Here is a 20,888-nt window from a genome sequence, read left to right as displayed (position 1 = left end):
TAAGCTCTATACGAACACTCTTGAAGTCAAGACGTATTTGGAAGCGAAGGGTTTCTTTGTGCCTTGGGGAAATCATTGTTTCATATGCCGGAAGCCAGAAACTATCGAACATGTTTTCTTAGATTGTTGGGAAGCCCTTTTCTTTTGGGTCATTCTCCAACGCACGATTAAAAAAGACTTACCGGTTGATGCTTTCGGAATTAGATTTCTGCCCGTCGAGAGTGAAGACGGGATTCCTTTTGACATGATTATGATATTGGGCCTGCACAGTATTTGGCGATCCAGGATGGCGGTCAGCCACGCAGACATTGATGCCAGGCCCATAAGACAGTATTTTTGTGAATCTGTTAGCAGAGCTATTGAAGGATACAAGATACAAGACCCAGTGCCTGAGTGGCTTCCAAGAATGGAAGCTTTGCTACACATGCGTGAATTTTAATCTCATCACGTAACCCCAAGTGAGGGTGACGTATTTTTAACATACGTGTTGTGTTCTTCGCGCGGACTGATTTTGTAAACTGACGTGTTGAAGTCGGCAATAAAGAAAAAAAAAAGAAATCGTGGCTGAGTGGTAGCGTCTCCGTCTCACACTCCGGAGACCCTGGTTCGATTCCCACCCAGACCATCTTGGAAGTTGCTTTTTATTTATGGAGTGCCTGCCGTGATTTATCGCTCACGGTCAACGCCGCAAAAACGCTGACGCCGACGCCGACACCGACGCCGACACCCGACGCCGACACCGACGCCGACGACACCGGCTTTTCTGCGACACGAGCTCCTTAACGCTATCGCGTTAAAATATGCAAGATGCTCATAAAACCTGAAGCCATACGCAAGATCATTTGTTTTAATTATGTTGTTTTACGCGCCAAAACCACTTTTTGATTATGAGGCACACCGTAGTGGAGGACTCCGGAAATTTTGACCACCTGGGGTTGTTTAACCTGCACCTAAACCTAAGTACACGGGTGTTTTCGCATTTCGCCCCCATCGCAAGATCATTCATAAAACGTGAAGTGCCTGTGGCGCTCACCGAAGGCATGCTCGAATATTGGCGGGCTTACGTATACATGTGGCTAGTTGTGGGCCACTTGAGGAACAAAACGACTGAAGGTGGTCGCATGCACCCATCGTCACATGCTTGACATGCCACGACGGGCCGCCACCTACAACCCGCCACGTGGTCGGGGAGTGGCCAGAATTCCAAGGTGCCTGTAACTGGTATCGTTGCACTCCGGAAGCTCTGGAGAAGTGGATCTTTCCTTGCACCTTGGTAGCCAAGGCTGTCCTACAATCCCTGTTGGATTTGGTCGGGGAGACTGACGTGGCTGGCTACACTCCAAGAACAGTTTACACCCTTTGGCTTGCCCCTTCTGCCACACAAAAATAATCGTCATCTGCCTTGATGCGTTTCCTTTCTTTATCGCTGCAAGCCCGGAACTTTCCAGTGACGAACGGCACGCGCGTTATCAGCATAGAACAGTTTACACCCTTTGGAGTGCCTCTTCTCATAACGCGCGTGCCGTTCGTCACTGGAAAGTTCCGGGCTTGCAGCGATAAAGAAAGGAAACGCATCAAGACAGATGACGATTATTTTTGTGTGGCAGAAGGGGCAAGCCAAAGAGTGTAAACTGTTCTTAGAGTGCAGATCTACATCTTCAGCGGCGGGGTAGGATTTTTCGTCGCTGTCGGGGGCATTCAGGTTCTAGAATCTTGTCTTCGGAGACGGCAGTGAACTTCACACTCGCTCCCCTTCGCTGTACCATAACCATCTTCCCGCACCTCAGCAGGGGCCACAGAGCCGTCCCCTTTTGACTAAAATTTATTCATTCATTCGTTTTAATCCGTTTCCGTTGAAGTTGGTTCCGCGTGCATTTGTGCACAGGCTGACGAGGATGCTGATCGCTTATTTAAGCACCAGCTCCCTTAGTGCTGAGTGTGCCATAAGAAGGCAGTAAGCAAGGTAAGACAGCTTACAGGTGCGACATTAAGGGCGTAAGTAAAGATTGCCGTGACATCGCTGATTTGCAATGGCCTAGTCTGCGATTTATCATTCGGCGGATGACGATGCCAATAATTCGTTATCATATAACTCAGTGATTCCTCATCTGAGTGATCGCCGAGCCAATCATTAGGTAGCCGCTTCGGAACTACGATGGTGAAAAATTGGGAACACGACCCGTGCTTCGAGAGCCATCATCATTTTATATCGCCCATATCATGTCATTTAGCTAATGTGTCATTTGGCGAAATCGCATATATCATGTCATTTGGCGAGAATATTCCCAGCATGTAGATAAAATATCATAATTGAGTGCCGCTTCAAATGCTGCTGTCGTGTTCAATTAAAACAGCGGAAAATGTTGTTTTTAGTAGCGAACTTTCTGTACATTTTGCTGTATGCGTATCATGTGTTTCTATTCCTTCTGGCCAATACGTAATCGCATAAGTGATGGAAGATTTTACAGCGAAATAGTCTATGGTTACTATCCGGAAAAATCGAGGCCGTGAACAAAAATTGCCTTGCAGCAAAGCCAACTTTTTTCGCGGATACTCTATAGTTCTCAATCTACAGCAGGTATCTCAAAAAAAGTCATGCTGAAATTGGCGGCTGACACGACTCCATCATTACGCCGAGTTTGATTTATTTGTCGTAATTTTCTGTTCCCAGTGCAGTTGTGAACGTTACAGAATTCCCGTGTGCTATCATTCATGGGCATCTACGGAGGGAGAAGGCTACTGAAAACGACTGTAACTTTGGTTTATTGAAACTATCCCGAAAAAAATTATGTAAAATTTAGCCGTTAAAGTGACTCTAATATTACACCAAGTTTCATTTACTTTCATAATTATGTAGTTCACAGTAAAGTTGTAAATATTGTAGAATTCCCATCTGCTGTCAATACATGGGCTTCTACGGGAGTTCATTTCAGTTCATTTTATATTCTTAAAGCCCCCCATTTCAGTGTGTGTTACATAAGGGGCGTGATTATATATCGAATAACAAAAAACAAACAGCGAAGGTTATTTGACATTGAAGATGATCAGGTGCGCGTCCTTCGAAAGTAGGTGATTTAGCGATGGACACGTCATAGAGTAGGCCGTTCCAGTCTGTAGCTGCTCTAAAAGATGACTCGGGGGGAATGAATGAATAAAGCCTTTATTTTAAGGAACGCGACTGGTCTAGGCCGCTGTTGGGGGTTAGGTGGGAAAGGAATGTGGGTTCCCGGATTGTGGGCTGAAGCACATCTTCATGTCATTCTTTGATCTTCCGCTTTATGCGGACTCAGGTGCATGTTCAGTTCCGCCGCTCTCGCACGGGCTCGTCGACCCCTTCTACACTACTCAAAACAAGCCACTTTGTCTGCCATATGCCGCAATGGCTTTCTGTGTTTCAGGGTTAGTTTGTATTCTGATTCCTAGTGTTCCAACGTCTCCGCGTAGTAAATGTTGAATGTTGGATCTCCATTGTGGAAAAGCTGCACATCTCCAAATGAGGTGTTGCAAGTCGGCTTTGCAAGACTCCTGGCAATGTGTGCATCGGGCGTATGTGTTTGCAGTCGTAACTTGTCTGGGTTGGTGCCATTTCTCAAGTATGTGTGGTGTGTATGCAGCGTTAGCCATAACCGTATTGGAAAAACCTCTTCCGTGCGGGTAAGCCCGCGCTTGTCGTGAAACACATGTACTGGTGTCGGAGGAAAACGGACAGCCGCTTATTTGTACGCTAGAATAAAACTCCAATCCTTCCAAGTTTCATTCAGCTAAAAAACACGGAAATATGCTCAATCGCAAGCTACAAACAAACGTGCTTTGTTTCGTGCACTCCTTTGGACTGCGCCTCGGTAAACCCATATCGTCGCTCGCGTCGAGGCTCGGCTTAACGGCCACCTGCGTCTAAACGGCGCTCCGTCGCAGTTGCGTCAACATCGACGTCTTTAGAGCGGCGACGTAACAGCCCTTCGGTGGTAGCTCTGTGTGTGTATGACGTAGTGCATGATGTAGTGAGTGCCTGATATTTCTTTTTATTTCGCATAAATAACACATACACAATTATATGCATAGTTGCACACCAACGAAACTCTATACCAAGATAATTCATACCTCTATAGCAGCTTCGCTAGAGAACCACCTTTACAGGGTGGAATGGCTCCTGAATATTTTTATTTTTGTGGGTTCTTTCTTACTTATCATGTTGTACTGATACATATGTATGAACCATGATTACATGATTATATAGCGAAGCTGAAACAAAATAACTCGGAAGTTGGGTTTTCTCTAGCGTGCCCCTTCGCTACACTAGTTAACTTTGAAAACTTAAAAAAACATGTTAAATGCAGGCGATGCATTATGCGCCATGTAAACGTGCTTGTTTCTAAATCATGCCTGAATAGAGCGGCAGCTCGGGGTTCAGGTGTTGTAGAAAATTTTGAGGACAATAAGAAAAGGCGGTCAAGAATACTGTGCAACATTTAATGGATCAACGTGAAGCGCATTGCCCTTCATGCACTTCGAACATGACCCCATTACCTCATTACACGTAAGGGCTTGTCATACGAATGCTTCAAACATGCTCGAGTAATCGCGAGTACCATGCTTTTTCTCGAAGCATCAAGCTTCAGCTGAATGACGCGGCACAAAGCGCACTCTAACATGGTGCAATTTCTCAAGACTTATGCACAGGTCGTCGAGGTCGTCCTGTAGCGGCTCTTCGAGAACGACAGAATACTTTTGTAAAAGAAATGTCACAAGCATGAAGATTTCCATTAAGGCAAACACGTCTCCTGGGCATGACCGCTTTCCTGTAATGCAGTGACAAAACCAAGCTTAAGAATTAGAATGCAAGATATCAAAGAAATACAGTTATGAATTTTAACACAGGGCAATACAAAGAACAATTAGCATAAAGCTTGAACAGTAAAATAAACAATTAGAGCTTCAACATTACGCACGTGAAACAAATCTTGATACCAAATTGTTGAGTTTTATAAAGGTATAGTGCAACTTTAGTTAAGTTGTACTTGCTTTATTGAGTTCATCAACACTATTTTGCGTGTAATCCCAAGATAATATTATAGGCGAAAGCATTTCACATAAGATAAATGATAAATATCATAAATATTATATAGATTTCTAATGTAAACGTTAAAATATAGATCGTAAATTCGTGAAATAATACCAAAAAGAAGTGTAAATACATTTGTCGGGTAGGATGCTGACAACCGGTGTACCATTAGCTGTCTGTCAAAATTGTAGGCTGTGCTGCTGAAGGAAGTATAAAGCGAATATAATTTATCCTTGGTTAATGAGACTTGAATAGATCACACCAGGAGTTCCTGCGAAGATTCTACGTAATATTTAAAATAGCCGTTTTGAAAAAGTACGAATGTTCCTTCGGAGTTCAGCTGTCGGAGGTGGCGCCCACTGGGTGACGGGTGATACATGGCAATAACTGGCTAAATAACTCCAGTGCATTAATTACCGTCCGACATTTAAGCTCAGGGGACTGATCATCATTGGAAAATTGAAGCGAGCTCTTCTTATTAAATATATGAACTTCCGGAACCAGAAAAGTGCGATTACCTGCTGAATTGTGGCACGACGAATTTCGGATATAAGTTTGCGGTATCCTAAATTGGGACGCTACAGCGAGCACCAAAGCGCACCGTAGGCTTCGAGGCGGGATTGGGCTTGCGCAACCCGCAGCGTGCAGCCAGCGCGCTGCTACAGCAAGGAGCCCAGAGAAACCACGCCCTGGGGACTGCTGGAGATCACAGCACCTCCTCCGGCTCGGCATGGAGGAGATAGCCGAAACTCGGGAACGGGCCCAGCTAACTAGGCTGTGCACCACGCCGGATGGCAGGCGTATCCTCGAGGAAATAGGACTCTCCCCGACCAAGAACATGGCTGACAACACCCAAATCCCCAAAGAAATAGGCGAGATGCTCATAGTCGCCCCATTGCCCCGCAACGTTCATTCCGTGCACAAAGCAGGTGATCGCAAGGCAAGAGCGTCGAATATACTAAAGCAAATATACAAGGACAATATTGAAGCAAGCTTCGTGGCCGCTACCGCATACCGAGACGGCAAGGCTCTTGCGGTTTCCGTGGTGGACTCGCTAGGCAAAGTCATCAACTGTACCTCGGTCCGGACGACAGAGCCCGAATTGGCCTAGCAAGTGGCCATTGCACTCGCTATGCAAGACTGTCGGGGAGACAAGGTGTAAAGCGATTCGAAAGCGGCCGTCAGGGTATTCCGGAAACGCCGGGTAGCCCGGCAGGTAGTTGAAATTCTGAAGGCGCCAAATGCGGTGACAGCTCCATAAACTCCATCCTTTGGGTCCCTGCCCACATCGAGGCGATTGAGGAGGTTCCCCTGAACGACAACGAGTCTGCTCGTGAGGCTGCGCGTGGCTTTACCGACCGCGCTGCTCTCGGATTGGGCGACTCTCTCCGCGGACAGAGATGCACAATGAAATAACTAAATTATTTTACTTAGAGAGAAAAGTTTCTCCGCCTCGCCACCTCCTTCCAAGCTAAGTAGGCCACAGGCGGTCATGCTCAGACTCCTACAAACTGACTGCTACCCAAATGCGGCGTCCCTTAAAAGCATATAACCTTACATTTACCCGAATTATTCTTGCGTGGCCTGTGGTGAGGCTGCTACTTTGTCTCACATGCTCTGTGAGTGCGGCTCGTTGGTCCCTAATTTCGCCAAGGAATAGTGGGACGCGCTCCTACGATGTCCCGTCTTTGAAGACCGAATCCTGGCCATCCATCGCGCCAGTGGTCAGGCCGGCAGGCTGGACCTGTCGGTCCCGTCGTGGGATTAGCCGACTGCGCATTTTATAGTGTTTTGCTAGACCCAATAAACGTTTATTCACTCATTCACTCGCTATACCACATGATCTACCACCTCATATTTCAAACATGTGCTTCATTTCGTAAAGAAAATTTCAAAATTCACTTCAGTTATAAGTTCCTTAGTGTCTAACCGATTTGTTAAGTAAGCGTATTATGTTGTCAAATCTGATTAAATCATTCAATTGCAGCACCCTTCGCTTGAAGGCAGTTCTCATGCGTGGCATGGAATAAACATTTCTGTAAATTGTTCGCCGACCAGACTGTCAGATGTAGTAATAATTAACTGATGAAGGTTCTCAAGTATCAATTGTAGCTTCATAATTAATAAAATATCTGAAAGCTCACTCAACTCACCCACTGAAAATAAAACCATATTATCGAGCTTTTCGGGTATGAAGCATCCATCCTTGTCAAGAAATCTCCTAGGGTCGAAGCGATGTGGTTCAGGCCAGAGATCAGTGTCGTAGTGCGCTGCCCACATATTGAAAAGGACCACAGTTCCTCTTGGTATGACAAATCCATCGACGACGATGTGCTCGTTAGCCCTGCACGGAAGTCTACTATTTCTCAGGAGCTAAAGCACTGCTTGCAATATTGCTAAAGAAAAACATATGCCGAACAGTACAACCAATGACAAATTCTAAACGTTTTCGAAGTGCAATATATGCTATTTATACTCAAAACGAAAGCTTGCTTGACATAATCACACACTCGCTGCACGGCTGATAACACGGTCATTTGTCAATGACACGCTTCGATCTTGGTTTACGGCAACCAGAATTCGAGGAATTACGGTCGCACGTACAACCCACCTTGTGACCTTGTTTATTGTGGGAATGGACAGTAAAATTCTTGGGTGTTACGTGCCAAAACCACGATTTGGTTATGAGGCAGGGCGTAGTAAGGGACTCCAGATTAACTTTGACATCCTCTGTTTCTTTGCCATGCATTCTATGCATGGTACACGGGCGCTTTTGGATTTAACCCCCATCCAGAATGAATAGTGAAAGCATCGCTGAAAAAATATCGATTCTGCGTATTTTCCAAGTCGTCGCACCTTTTAATTTCTGGTTGCACCTGTTGTGACGGTACCTGTGTATAATTTAGGGGGTATCGCTAGAAGGCATGCGTAAGAAACCAAGGAACGGAAGAGACAGTGAGACATTTTTGGCGTATTTCAGCAATCCCTTGCGCAGTGCAGGTAAGCAGCCATAATTTGAATTGTTTTATTCCAATGCAATCGAAGGAAACAAGCCAGTTTAAATGGGCACGCTGTACATTCTTCTCGAATATACTTCCTAATTGATTAGGGTATGGGTACAATGTAGTACAAGTTAGTTTCCACAACGCATTTCACATTGAGTGCCTCTGTAGCAACTGTAGTTGAAGTTTGTGCTCCGATTTGTTTGGGTTATCTGCAGCATCTGAGTTCCTTCTGTGGAGTTAACGAACGTTTTACTATTCATCAATCAATGTTTACTTCTGATGACCTCTTCCTCTGTAGTAAAAGTTGATCGCTAAAACTATCTTAACTGCGTAGTTGACGCACTGGGTGCCACCTATGCACTTCCTTTGTGCTAAGTGTAATATGAGGAGGCACAGCTGAAATATTCATGCAGACGCCTGCATATAGAGCCCATGGGCAGCGACGCCTTAGAGAGTGGAACGCGATAGCATTCAAAGATCTCTGGCTGCTTCTCGCACTTCCCAACAACTGCACCGTATATAACCGTAATATTTACCGAGAAATGCTCACGGTGAACGCTATGCACTAAGGGGGGCTTTCTGGTCGAAACGCGGCCGCTTGCATGGGCTGCGATGGATGGATTTTATGAGCGTCGCCCTTGGAAAGGGGTGGTGGGTTGCGGGGTGGTGGGTTGCGCCACCAAGCTCTTGTTAGTATACTGTCTAATGTCCTACCTAGGTTAAACAAGAAAAAAGAAAAAAACAACTATGAACTCCCACAACCAAATTTTGTGGCAGAGGCGAGCGCCACTTGGAAGTGTTTCAAGGAAGCGGGCACGCCATTCCGTGGACTCTTAGATATTTACGCGCCGGCATGCGCAAATGGCGGACGCCGTCTCCTGTCTTTGTATTGTAGAAACCCTGGAAAGGGGGCTTGCTTGAGTTTTCACGTAAAAAATACGTTTTCTCGTATATTCAAATTACAATCCAAGAGCTATCATATCTGTAGGTTGTGTGTATGTCGCGGTTTACGTTTTTTCTGCGTGTTTCAGCTTGAGAAATTTAATTATATCTGTGCATTCCTTGCGTCACATAAACATGGTGCGAAAATGTTCTTGCCGAGACGACGTCCGACGCCGGATGCCGACGCGGCGCGGCAGTGCCGGATTTTCTGCGACACGGGCTCCTTAATGCCGTCTTTGCGCAACACAGTATATTTAACCGCGTCTAGGAGCTAAACTAGGTGTTTTTCATCGAGCAGTAGTATAAGCTTGCGCTCAGCAAATGACCACAGGCAAGAACGCAGAGCACTCCGTTTAACTTACTCTCTTGGTATACCAAGAGGCGGAGCCGGCTTCCACCGAAGGATTTCCCACATGCAGGCCAGTGTATAATGCATGCGCCTTCGATCTAGCCATGTTGGTAACCTCTCGGTGCCAATCACTTCGTCGATTTCTCGTTGCACTCTACATTGTACGTCTCGTCTTGCGGCAAAGTTGAGCAGGTGCAAATGCATAGTGTTTGTCGTGCTGAATATTCCAGCTATTAGGAATGTTTTCACGTTGCCCACCAGAAACCGCTCTGTTGAAAACAAATGGTAAACCAAAGAGTCACTCGACAATACAGGTTACTGTATATATTCATAAACTGCGCATTTAGCCTTCGCGCCGGCAGGGAAGTAATTACATGTGTGAACCAGTAATATACAGGGGCCTAATTCACAAAGCTTTTCGATCGTAAATACTGTTTTCAGGCGAAAGCCTTTCTAGGCTCATGGTGAAGTTTGTATCAGCAGACCTGACCGCCGGAGTGTCCGTCGAAGCGTCATGATGCCATACGGAGACCGATTAAAGACAGATTAAAGAATGAAAAATTATTCATAGTGACACTCAGTGAATGATAACGTTATAATAGAGATTGGTAGAGCTTAACAATTACTAATACTAACTAATAATGACTTGTAAGGACTACTAATTACTCCGAAATAACCAATAGGTCTAACGACGACTTGTAATGACTTCAATTGATTAGAAATGACTAGCAATGACTAGCAGTGGGTAGTACCCTCGATTCATAAAACAGCACAATTTTCTGGTAGTATGGCTTTTCCCACAAATGAGAATGACGTTAAAAATGCGTTTTATAGTTTAAAAATTCCAAGTCACGTGATGCAAATGATGTGCTAGTTAGCCAGTTTAAATCGTTATAGACATAATTGCATTCATTTTAGTTGAAATCTACAACTTACGCTAAGAGCTGCTTTCCGAAGAAAATGCAGATTGCAAAAGTGGTAGCAATTCACAAAGGTGAAAATAAAAAACGACCCGAGTAATTTTAGGCCGATTTCCATTTCACCTGTCTTTTAAAAGGGCTTAGAAAAAATCATACAAAAGCAAATGTATGGTTTCTTAGGCAAACACTCGCTCATCTCGACATCACAGTACGGTTTTCTCGAAGGCAAATCAACGGAATTGCCCTTACTAACACCGGAGTCATTTTTTTTTCTGGTCACGAAACTGCCGCCTCAGTTTCATATAGAGCCAGCGCCCGCCGCCAGAGGCGCAACCATGCATGAGAGGGCATGCGAACGCCGCTACAGCTGTGGTTGTGTGTGGGGCAGCCTCAGTATTCCAGATTTCTCAACTTCCTCAACCATCGCTTTAGTTTCGCGTAACTATTTTTAACATTGAATATAATTAAATTACTGCCTCAGTGTGTCTTCTGCCATGATATGAGCTCCCGGGACGAAAAACAAGCCACTCATTACATGGGGCTTGCGACGGTCTCAGACCAAAAAAAAGAAAGAAAGATCTGCAATTTTAAGAGCCAGAACCGCGATACGATTATGAGGCACGCCGTTGTGGGGGACTCGGGATTAATTTTGACCACCTGGGATCCTCTAAAATGCACCTAAATTTAAATAAATGGGTGTTTTGCATTTCGCCCGCGTCGAAATGCATCCGCTGTACACACCCGGGCGGTCTCGGTCCAGCTTTCTTCATCATCGCCATTTGCCTCAACACTTCGGTGGGCTCCCCTTTTTAATATGTGCCTGAAATTAAACACCGCTCATTTGCAACAAAGCGCCAGTGGTCCCACTTATCACCAGATGAGTAAGCGCCAATTCTCCGTTGCGCATAGCGCGAGATTGTTCGCCGAGCACAGCTGTTCACTTTCTGTTAAAGTGTGGCAGAGAAGGACTCTGACTGTGGGCAGTATCTTATAAAGAGATCAAAGGAACGAAATTGTTATTGCAAAGGGCTGCTACCATAGAATACTTAATGACAAAGAAAAGGGAATTGAGCTGTTCCGTGCGCTAAAGATTTCTCTGCAAAGCGATGCCATTTCTCAATGAGATTTAGGTAGGATTAATGCAAGACAAACTTCGCTACAAAATGTCTTGCGTGCGGCTTTTAGCAACGGATTAAGGCGAAGGTGAAGTGTTAGGACCTGCACAGTTGAAACTAGCTATATTGTAATTAGGCAATTGCCTTAGCAAGCAGCCGTTTAGAAGCGTCAGTAAGCACAGCACCTATTCGCGCTGTTCGTGGTTTCGACGCAGAAACGACGAGACTAGGTATTTTGGTTCTTAATGCGCAACTATTTTCAATATGTTAAAATATTGCAATCACCGGTCCTGATATTCATATGATGGTCGAAAAATGAAAAAAAACTTTATAATTCGAATAAAAAATATAACGTATTCGTTCAAAAACAACATGCAAGCACGATCACTTATTTATCATGTAGAATAGGCGGAGCGAAATACAGATTTCACAGAGGCGTCCGGTCAGTAATGGTCCACAATTCACAATGCAAGAAGTTTGTTAAAAGCACGACACTGGAATAATAAGCATAAAGAAATAAGATCAAACGTGAGATGCATGCATTGGGGGGCAGGAAACAAACACCAGCAAACGAATGGCAATAAATACAGAATGCATGATCGATTTTTTCTATAAACAAGAAAGTGTAAAGCATAAACATTTCATAACACAAGCTTAACAACTCTCAAACGAACACAAATAGCCACATCACAAATACAGCAATTTTTTTGAATGGCTTGTTAGAGATACCAGCTTTCTACTTCCTCTGCTGTTACTGAAACATGCACACGCAACTTACTCAGCAAATCTAATGCAAGTATAGCTAACAGTGTGCTAATAACCTTCTTACTTATAGCAGCTTATAGACTTAAAAGTATATGCAATTGAAGAATTGTAGCCCATCAATAGCCAAGACTAAAGGACAATGGAAAGTAAAACAATGCATATTATTCGGTTTTACCACTCGCATTTAAGGAAATTCTGATCCTATACCTTTCAAAGATGGTCCGGGTAAGGGTGGTATTGCTGTGAACTACCCTATCCTGGTATAACACAAATCGAGGTTGCAACAAAGCACAAAGCAAATGCGTTTTTGTCATCAATGCCCGGGTCATATATCGCAACACCCTTGTTCTCCTTCATCATCAGCATTGCAATTTTTGTAAGTGGTCGCCTTTACACGATAATCGTGATACCTACTGCGCCCCTTTAACCGTTACCCCTTCAACTGCTCGGTTTCCTACCACCCCCTGCTGGACATAAAACTCGCCCCTTTGCTTGCATCTGCTTGTTTTTTTCTCTCGTGAAAAAATGCAAGCGGGTCTTAAGAAAAAACTGAACTACTTTTGCAGTGGTGCTTGGAGCCGACAGCAGCTGTAGCAGTACGACTGTTCATCAAAACATTCTCCACAATATTAACGTACTCATCAGAACAGGCAGTTTTGTCAACTGTGTACACTTCCAAATGATCTTCCACAATTTGGAGGAGAGCGACTAGCTGGCTGGAGGGCACTTGTAGACCACCTTTGGATTTGGCAAGAATCAGGCCATTTGCCGCTCGTTCAAAACTTCTCATTGTTCTTACACAGCTCAAGCAGTTCAATAAAGAACATCTTTTGCGACATAGCCGGCAAGGTAATCCATTATGCATTCTTTTGGGGACTGCTGATGGCAAAGAACTGAAGCCTCCTCCGCAGCTTCTGCAGGTTCCAAGAGGACTTCATCCAGAAGAATAGCCAAAGAATCCACCTGAAATACAAATACCATATTGTTGGTGTGCTCAACAGCCCGCACACAATGCAACAAATTTACTGGATGCCTTGTACTGCATACAACTTTACCATGACAACCACAACTAAGCTTTATCAAAAATCGGCATGGCTTTTCTAAATGAACAGCTGCAAAATCATCCATTCTTGATGCTGCATGCATTGCACAGTGCCCTGCCATACATGCGATGCCTATACAGTTTAATGCGGCCGGAAATGAAGGGACTTGCACATAATTCTATACAAAACAAGAACTATGACATGTACACTTAGTTAAGAAAATAAAAAGGCCTGCTTGATTTCATTCTGTTGAGGAAACATTGCTCCAAATCTATTGTTTCTCACATGACATCCAGTAGGTTTTTCTTTGTTGAATAAATCTTGCAGCTTGAGGAGCAGTTGTGGACCATCTCCAGCTACCGAGGATCGCTTGGGCGGCTGGACAAGATTCTTCACCGAAAGCATCCTATATATAAATATGAATCGCTGGACTGTTGGCTGTCCTCCATCACCGGCAACATGTCTGATAATGCCAAAATATTTCTGAAACAAAAAATGCTTTCTTATTTACCTAGTTGCATGCGGGAAGATGCACTTGTTTACCTCTAATGGGTCTTGTCCAAAGTTTCCCACCAGTACATAGCGAAAACCTGCTTTAAGAAGGTTCTGAACAAGAGATATAGTACTGAGCAGGGTTACTCTTAGAGCCTCGCATGTCGGCTTGCTCAAAAAGCAAATCTGCCTCTGCTTCGGCAGACTTTCTATGTAGTTGCAGCAGTTGTCGAGCCATGCAACGCTCTCTTTCAGTGTCTGTAAAGTAATAAAGTATTTAGCAAGAAATCAGAGATATGTTAGGCCAAAAGCGTAATTCTTACAGCAACATGTTCAGCTTCGTTGTACTGCACATGCTCAGGCCTCCGAGAGTTCAAGCAGTCAAATAATTTGTTCATCCTTCTGGTGAATTCATATGTTGCTGCGGGTCCATGGAGCTTTTTGCATGCTTCCTGCTCACTGTAGGATTTCATCGCTGTAGCTGTGGATTCACTGAACAACTGGCAATAAGAAATTTTTCTTGTCACAGTTCTTTGTGGGTAACGGGCAAAATCAACTTTCGTATGTCCTAATAGCACCTAAACATAACATACCTTACCTTAACAGCAAGTTTGACGCTAACTTTCTGGAAAGCATTTGGGTATATATGTGGCTTTGTGAGCTTTGGCACAGCACGCCGTCCAGATTGCAGCTCTTCATATTCTAGGAGTTCTACATAATGATGACGATATACATCTTGACTTTGTGGCAGGTGTAGGAAAAAGGAAAAATTACTTCTGATAAAACCATACGAGCATGTATCTAACAGGAACAAAAATTATCTCACTAACAAAAAGCTTCCCAACTTTCAGCAGGTTGTTCCTAATACACTTAAATATGTGCGGTGGATCATTGACAGTGTAAATCATCTTAGAGGGGTCACATGGGTGCTGAAATGACACCTGTTTGTCTCTGATGTCGCCACGAATGCCTGCAAAGAAATGTGCGACTAATAAAATTAAGCCTTCCTGGCTGGCGTGCAGCACAAGTCGTATGTTATTAAATACTTACCTAGGGACCTCAAGGCTGACCGATTGGTTGTCGAATTATCACATGTCACTGCATCAATAACCGCTCCGGAATTCAACTAGTGTAGAATATACTGCAGTAGAAGCTTTGCAAGTACTGATCCAGGGGTGGCGCTCGATGCGCAGAAAGTTCCCACAGTTTGTGACCATCCATGCAAAAAGGGTCGAAACAGGAAGACCAACACGTGATCACCATTTTTTTCATGGTCTCCTGGCCTGGTGTGTACACCAAAGTCAACTTTTCCAAGGATTTTCATCTCGGACTCTGACGTGCAGGCTTTTTTCTGACACTCATTTCGTCGAACATGAGCACACCTGAGAAAAAAAAAATTGTCGTTTGAATCATTTCAGAAAGGCAGAAGCACAACATGCAGTTTAAGAGATGCGCTTTCCAACTTCGTCTTTCTCTTTCACGGGAAGTCAGCAGCTTTTCCTTCAGTATAGTAAATATGTGTGCATCAAGCCCAAAATCAGCTTTCAAGTTCTTCATGTAGCCGTACAGTGTGTTTGGGCTCGGCAGGGGCAGAAAGTTATTTTGTTGAACATATGTGTATGCAGACGTCGACATATTCAAGAGAAGACAGTCATATAGCCAGTCTTTCTTATACCTGGCGAGGAAAGGGTGCAAATTTCATTCACATGCTCAAGCATGCTACCAGAGTCATTCCTGATGCTACCAAGCATAAACACACTGCTGTGAACCAAGGCTATTTGTACGCCAAGAGGTGATATGAACATTAATGCACTGCGCATATCATGCAAACCATGTCAACGTGCAGACAAACACTCTCTAAAAGAGAGCAGACCACTATAAATAACAGAGCTGTGGTGCATTGTCGATATGGAACACCGAATAATCAAGCAAATATGTGCGCATGCATTCCCAAGTTCTAACTAAAATGTGTAGTAGTCCCCAGTGCATAATAAGAATCATTCAGCATCTGTTAATAAACATGCTCCAGAGAATAACATTAAGGTGCTGAGAAAGATGAAAACAGCAAGATCACAGTGCTATGATTGTGTGAATAAGCCGCTCCCATCAGTCAAGAATTCTACATTTACCATAGACAAAAATTGTTGCTACATGGTTCCATACTGTGGAATCAATGCAGAATGAGTGGAATCAAGCACAAAAATTAGTGTCATTTCTGAGTGGCCTTGTGCATTGATTTCCATTTGAAGGCGACCAACCTTCGTTCAAGACACATCAAATACGTAGCTTTCACTGTCCTATGATAGACATGGACATTCCTCTATGTACCTAAAATTAGCACACGAAGACTGCTTCGCCTTCACGTATGCTATATATGTGATGCAGTGCTTCGAACTTACCCGAGAGCTCGAGCAGACTCTGCACTCGCCTTCATCACACACTGATCAATAATCAATTTCTCGCGATCTGAAAGGCTTCGAAGGTTCTGCTGTTACCGTTTGTATTTGGCAGATTGCAATTGCAATTTGGTAAGTTTTCCTTGGCATTGTTGAAGTGCTGTTTCGCGGCTCGAAGCTGGCGCCTCAACGTCTGCACTTCAGCACAGCTGGCACAGTCAATCACGTGGTCTGTTTGAGAAGCCGAGTCCATGTGGTGGTTTTCGACCGGGTCACTGAGCGCCAAGTCTGTCAAGAAATAAGAACGAAGCTATGTATTTTGACATTTTGCAGGCTCTGCCGATGCCCTTCATACTGACGGCAAGAAGTCAGCAATTTATGGGTGCAATCATAAAGCAAAAGAGTAAGCCACACCTGATGGCGCGGACGTAAACAGGACTAACATACCGTCATTGCCTGATGCAGCATCGGTCCAGTCTGAACACGGCGTCGGCGATGATCGGCGCTCTTCAACCATACCCGACAACGCACGAGGTCATTTGCGTGAGGGTCGAACTGTCGATGAGCGGGACCGAGGTTTGGGCTTCGTCAGGTACGCTGGAAGGCCTTCAAAAATCCTTGGAATGGTGTTAGTCTTCAGCGTCGGCTTCTCATGCTCCAGGGACACGTCGTCGCCATTGATGTTGAAATTGTACGCAGTGACGATGTCCGAGGCGTCAAAGTGTATCGCGCACACACGCGTATACTTCGATTCGAAATTAGAGAGTTTTGGAAACACGTAAAATCCTTGCGTTCGCGTTAGCGTGCGACGCAGCGCTAACGCAAAGAAAGACTGCACTGCGCGGCACAAGGTAGTGTTTTAGAATAGCGGAACGGAGAAAAGCGCTAACGTTAACGCAAACAAATACAGCGCCATCTAGATGTAAAAACACAAAGTACTGGAAAGCCAAATTCACACGAAATGTCGAGTTTATCAAATGCCAAATCCGCAAGTGTGTCCCTAAGTCAAGCTTATCGAAAGCCACAGTCGCTGCATTAATTACGCATTTAGGTGTTTGGTTTGAGTGTTTTGTTTGTCGACAGTCGCCAAACACACCAATTATTCTTGGCATGCCGCGATCGAGTGTTCTGTGGGACCCATATTACGTGTCCTTTTAAAGTTGGGATGACATAGACGCCCTCTTGCTTCGGGAACGACAGCGACCACGCAGGTTCTACGTGTCCTCACGATCACTCAACATCGAAGCTATTCCGGAGGTTAAGTATGGACATGTATGGACATGTTTGGACATACATACATGTCCATACATACATACATGTATGGACATGTATGGACATGTTTCACAATGCTATTCCGGAGGGGGCGTTTCGCCGGCAATTTTGCTTCCAGAAATCCGATTTCCCACTTCTTTCCACTTTTTTGCAACGGACGCCCAACTTGACGTCCGTCCGAATGGGTTCAAGGCGAAAACCTCCTTCAGGAGGTTCATATCGTCGTCGTCGGTAAAACGCACACGCATTGTGACCACAGCACCGACCACACTACTGTGTTTCGCCGCGGAAAACGTGACATGCATCGGCTTGACATGCGGCTTTACACCAAGCGAACGAGCGAAATACACTTGGGCGCCATCTCGAGGCGGATACAGTAAACATGAGCAAACATTAGCAAACCCTCTCCTTAAGCCTACTACACCGCTAATCGAGGACGTATATCGCAAACAACGCCCATTTGTCACATGTGCGCCACTGCCGAAGCATCCTCACACAAATCTACGGTGAACACGAGCATTAGAGGGGAAGGATAGAGCCTAGCAGTGCAGGCAGACGACTCGATAGATCCGAAGCGGGCAGCTCTCACTTCGACTGGCGCCGCCATGTTGCCGTACGTAAGGCTCCCCTTGCGTGCGTTAGCGTTCACCGCTAAATCTCGAAAATAGCGTACGTACGTAAGAGCTCCTGCACCGTTTACGTACAGCGCATGCGCAGTGTGGTGCACGCAACGCTAACGCTAACTCTTTGCATTTGCTACTTTACGCTATACTAAAACTGTCTATTATAACCACCACTTTCCTGCCGCGGTATGGCCTGCTTCCGTTTCTCGCGCTGCTCCTTGTTATTAGGTAAACCGAACAACGACACCTTTTCGGGCGTGCCCTCATAGCCGAAATGGCACCCCGGCACGCAACACGTGTTCGGCATCGTTGTCCAACCCCGCCACTTCAACCAAACAGCCCAACACTCGAAAAATAGCCCAGCACATGCACAGAACGCACCCGATCCGTCAGCTCGCCTCGCACTGCGCACGCGTTTCGGTACGCGAACGATGCCCTCTGTGGCACAGTGGCGCCGCGTCGCGGCACCTTCGGGCAGCATATGAACCTCTCCCATAGCGTGACGGCAGAGTTTCGTGACCAGAAAAACATGGAAGGACTCTGCTAACACAAAAAGAATTTATAACTATGGCGCTTGATGCAAAAGAACTGGTCGTAGTTATATATATTTAGATTTCACGAAAGCATTCGATATTGTTCATCATATCACACTTTTAGCTAAGCTTGAACAACACGGAGTACGTGGTCACGCAAATGAGTTTTTGTCTTCGTATCGGCAACATCGGTCTCAGTACGTTTGCCTTAATCATTCAAACTCAAAAATAATACATATCCCACACGATTTGCCACAAAGGAGCATTCTCGGATCACTTCTTTTCGTCGTTTACATGAATGATCCTTTTTCGGCCGCTGAAAGTATCAAATGGATAGGATATGCAGACAATACCACCATTTTTTTTTTCAGAGGCACAAATCCGGACACTCTCGTCAATTGCAAACATGGGGCTCCAGGATATCTCAAACTACTGTGATAGAATCTATATAAGAATTATAGCTAAAAAGGCACAAGCAATCATGTTTCGCCCAAAGCATATGGCCCTAAATCTTGAAGACAGGTTGTATTTAAAAAGTGAATAAATTAAAATTTTTTATGAGGCTAAAACTCCAGCAGTTATATTTTCAGAAAATCTACTTTGGAACAAAGATGTCGAATGTCTTTGCGGAAAGCTAAACGATGCCTTGGGGTGGTGCCGTGCTGACGATGCCTTCTCGGTGAGCGCATATTTCCCCCCTCATCTCTTAAGAGGTTCAATACTTACAGGCATTTGTCTCGCAAACCATATTTATTTCAAGGGAATTTTCCATGTCTCAATAATTTCTCTCGTCGTATTCGAGTGCTGATTGCCGTGTTATAGCTTGTTAACGAAGCTTTCCCCTCAAGTCTAAATATTTTAAGGCAGTTTGTCGTGTGCGTATCATGGCCACGCACGCTTATATCGCCTTAAACTGGCTCTTTTAACTACTACACGCAGAGACAAAGCAACAGCGCCCGCATTAAACCCCATAGATGAGATGAACATTTACAATTATTATTAGGGCTATAATTATATTCGAATGCTGATTGCTGTGCTATCGTTTGTTAACGAAGGATTCCCTCAAGTCTAACTATTTTGAGGCAGTTTTTCGTGTGCGTATCATAGCCACGCACGCTTATATCGCCTTCAGTTTCTCTACCACTGGTGCGCTTTGAAACCGCGGCGCTGCAATTTTGCCTTCTTTTCCTTGATTCTTAGAGACAAAGCAACAACGCGCGCATGCGATCCCATAGATGAGATGAATACATATATACATAGAAAATTATCAGTCATAGCTCTCGTAGTATAGCCCTCTTGGCCGTTTCCTTTGTTTTTTTTTTGTTCTTTCGAAAGTAGTCCTAGTAGGGTTATTATAATTACACGAAGGTATTTCGCCCTCGTCAGCAGCAGTCCTTGAGATAGCTATTCTGGCGGCTAGCTCCCCACGCTATGCGTGCCGCCCTCGCACCTTTTTAAGCGTTTCCTAGACGCTAGAGCTTACTATTGTGCCCTCGCAACCTTGAGCTATCGGAAAGGACGTTTCCCCCTCTGGGCCGGTGGAGAAGGGAGGCTTCGTTCCGGCCGCGAAGTTTCCCCACATCTCAGAAAGATGCCTGGGGGTGGTCCCGTGCTGACGATGCCTTCTCGGTGAGCGCATATTTCCCCCCTCATCTTTCCCCCCCCCCTTTTTTCCTAAGAATTGTGACTGTCGCGGACAACATCACTTTCTTTCCACGTCAGTATGAGGCTCGGAGCAGGAGCTATGGCGCTTGAAAGTAACCTGGGGCCTGACGAACCAACCGACTGAGCTATCTTTCCGGGCAACATCCAAGGGTCATGAGTTCAAATCACCTGTCATGTTCCTTTTTTCCCCTTTTTTCTATTTTTTTCTTTTTTTAATGTCTTTTCCCTTATTTTATGACTGTACGGGAACCCTCTTAAAAAAGAATATATATATATATATATATATATATATATATATATATATATATATATATACATCCTCAGTTAGGTATGACGACACATGTGCAAGTCATAAATACCCGGTTCTCTAGTCGAGTGCCATCCGTGCAGTATAACCGATCACAGATTGGTCAACCTTGACTGATCAAATAGGGCACCACGGTAGCTTAAATGAGGCGTACAACTCCTGCGGGACCCGCCGTGGTTGCTCAGTGGCTATGGTGTTAGACTGCTGAGCACGAGGGCGCGGGCTCGGATCCCGGCCATGGCGGCCGCATTTCGATGGGGGCGAAATGCGAAAACACCCGTGTACTTATAATTAGGTGCACGTTAAAGAACCCCAGGTGGTCGAAATTCCCGGAGTCCCCCACTACGGCGTGCCGTATAATCAGAAAGTGGTTTTGTCACGTAAAACCCCATAACTCAA

The 20,888-nt window shown here is 44.8% G+C and overlaps 1 protein-coding gene across 2 annotated transcripts in view; it reads right to left on the bottom strand.

Annotated features, from left to right (window-relative positions):
- Positions 1 to 4,242: 4,242 nt before the first annotated feature.
- The window catches only part of LOC135916857 (cytochrome P450 2C31-like), a 72,315-nt gene continuing 55,669 nt past the window's right edge, over positions 4,243 to 20,888 (bottom strand). For both annotated transcript variants that reach the window (XM_070521390.1, XM_065450284.1), the window contains exons 5-7: positions 9,372 to 9,627; positions 7,216 to 7,406; positions 4,243 to 4,799 (exon numbers count right to left, since the gene is read on the bottom strand). In XM_070521390.1, the coding sequence (XP_070377491.1) occupies positions 4,609 to 4,799; positions 7,216 to 7,406; positions 9,372 to 9,627 (638 nt within the window). In that variant the 3' untranslated portion in view covers positions 4,243 to 4,608. The remainder of the gene's footprint in view (positions 4,800 to 7,215; positions 7,407 to 9,371; positions 9,628 to 20,888) is intronic.

This window comes from Dermacentor albipictus, chromosome 7, assembly GCF_038994185.2.
Source record: "Dermacentor albipictus isolate Rhodes 1998 colony chromosome 7, USDA_Dalb.pri_finalv2, whole genome shotgun sequence".
In the NCBI taxonomy this organism is placed as follows: Eukaryota; Metazoa; Arthropoda; class Arachnida; order Ixodida; family Ixodidae; genus Dermacentor; species Dermacentor albipictus.
Note: the sequence above shows the minus strand (reverse complement) of the source record. Positions and strands in the feature narration are given on the sequence as shown.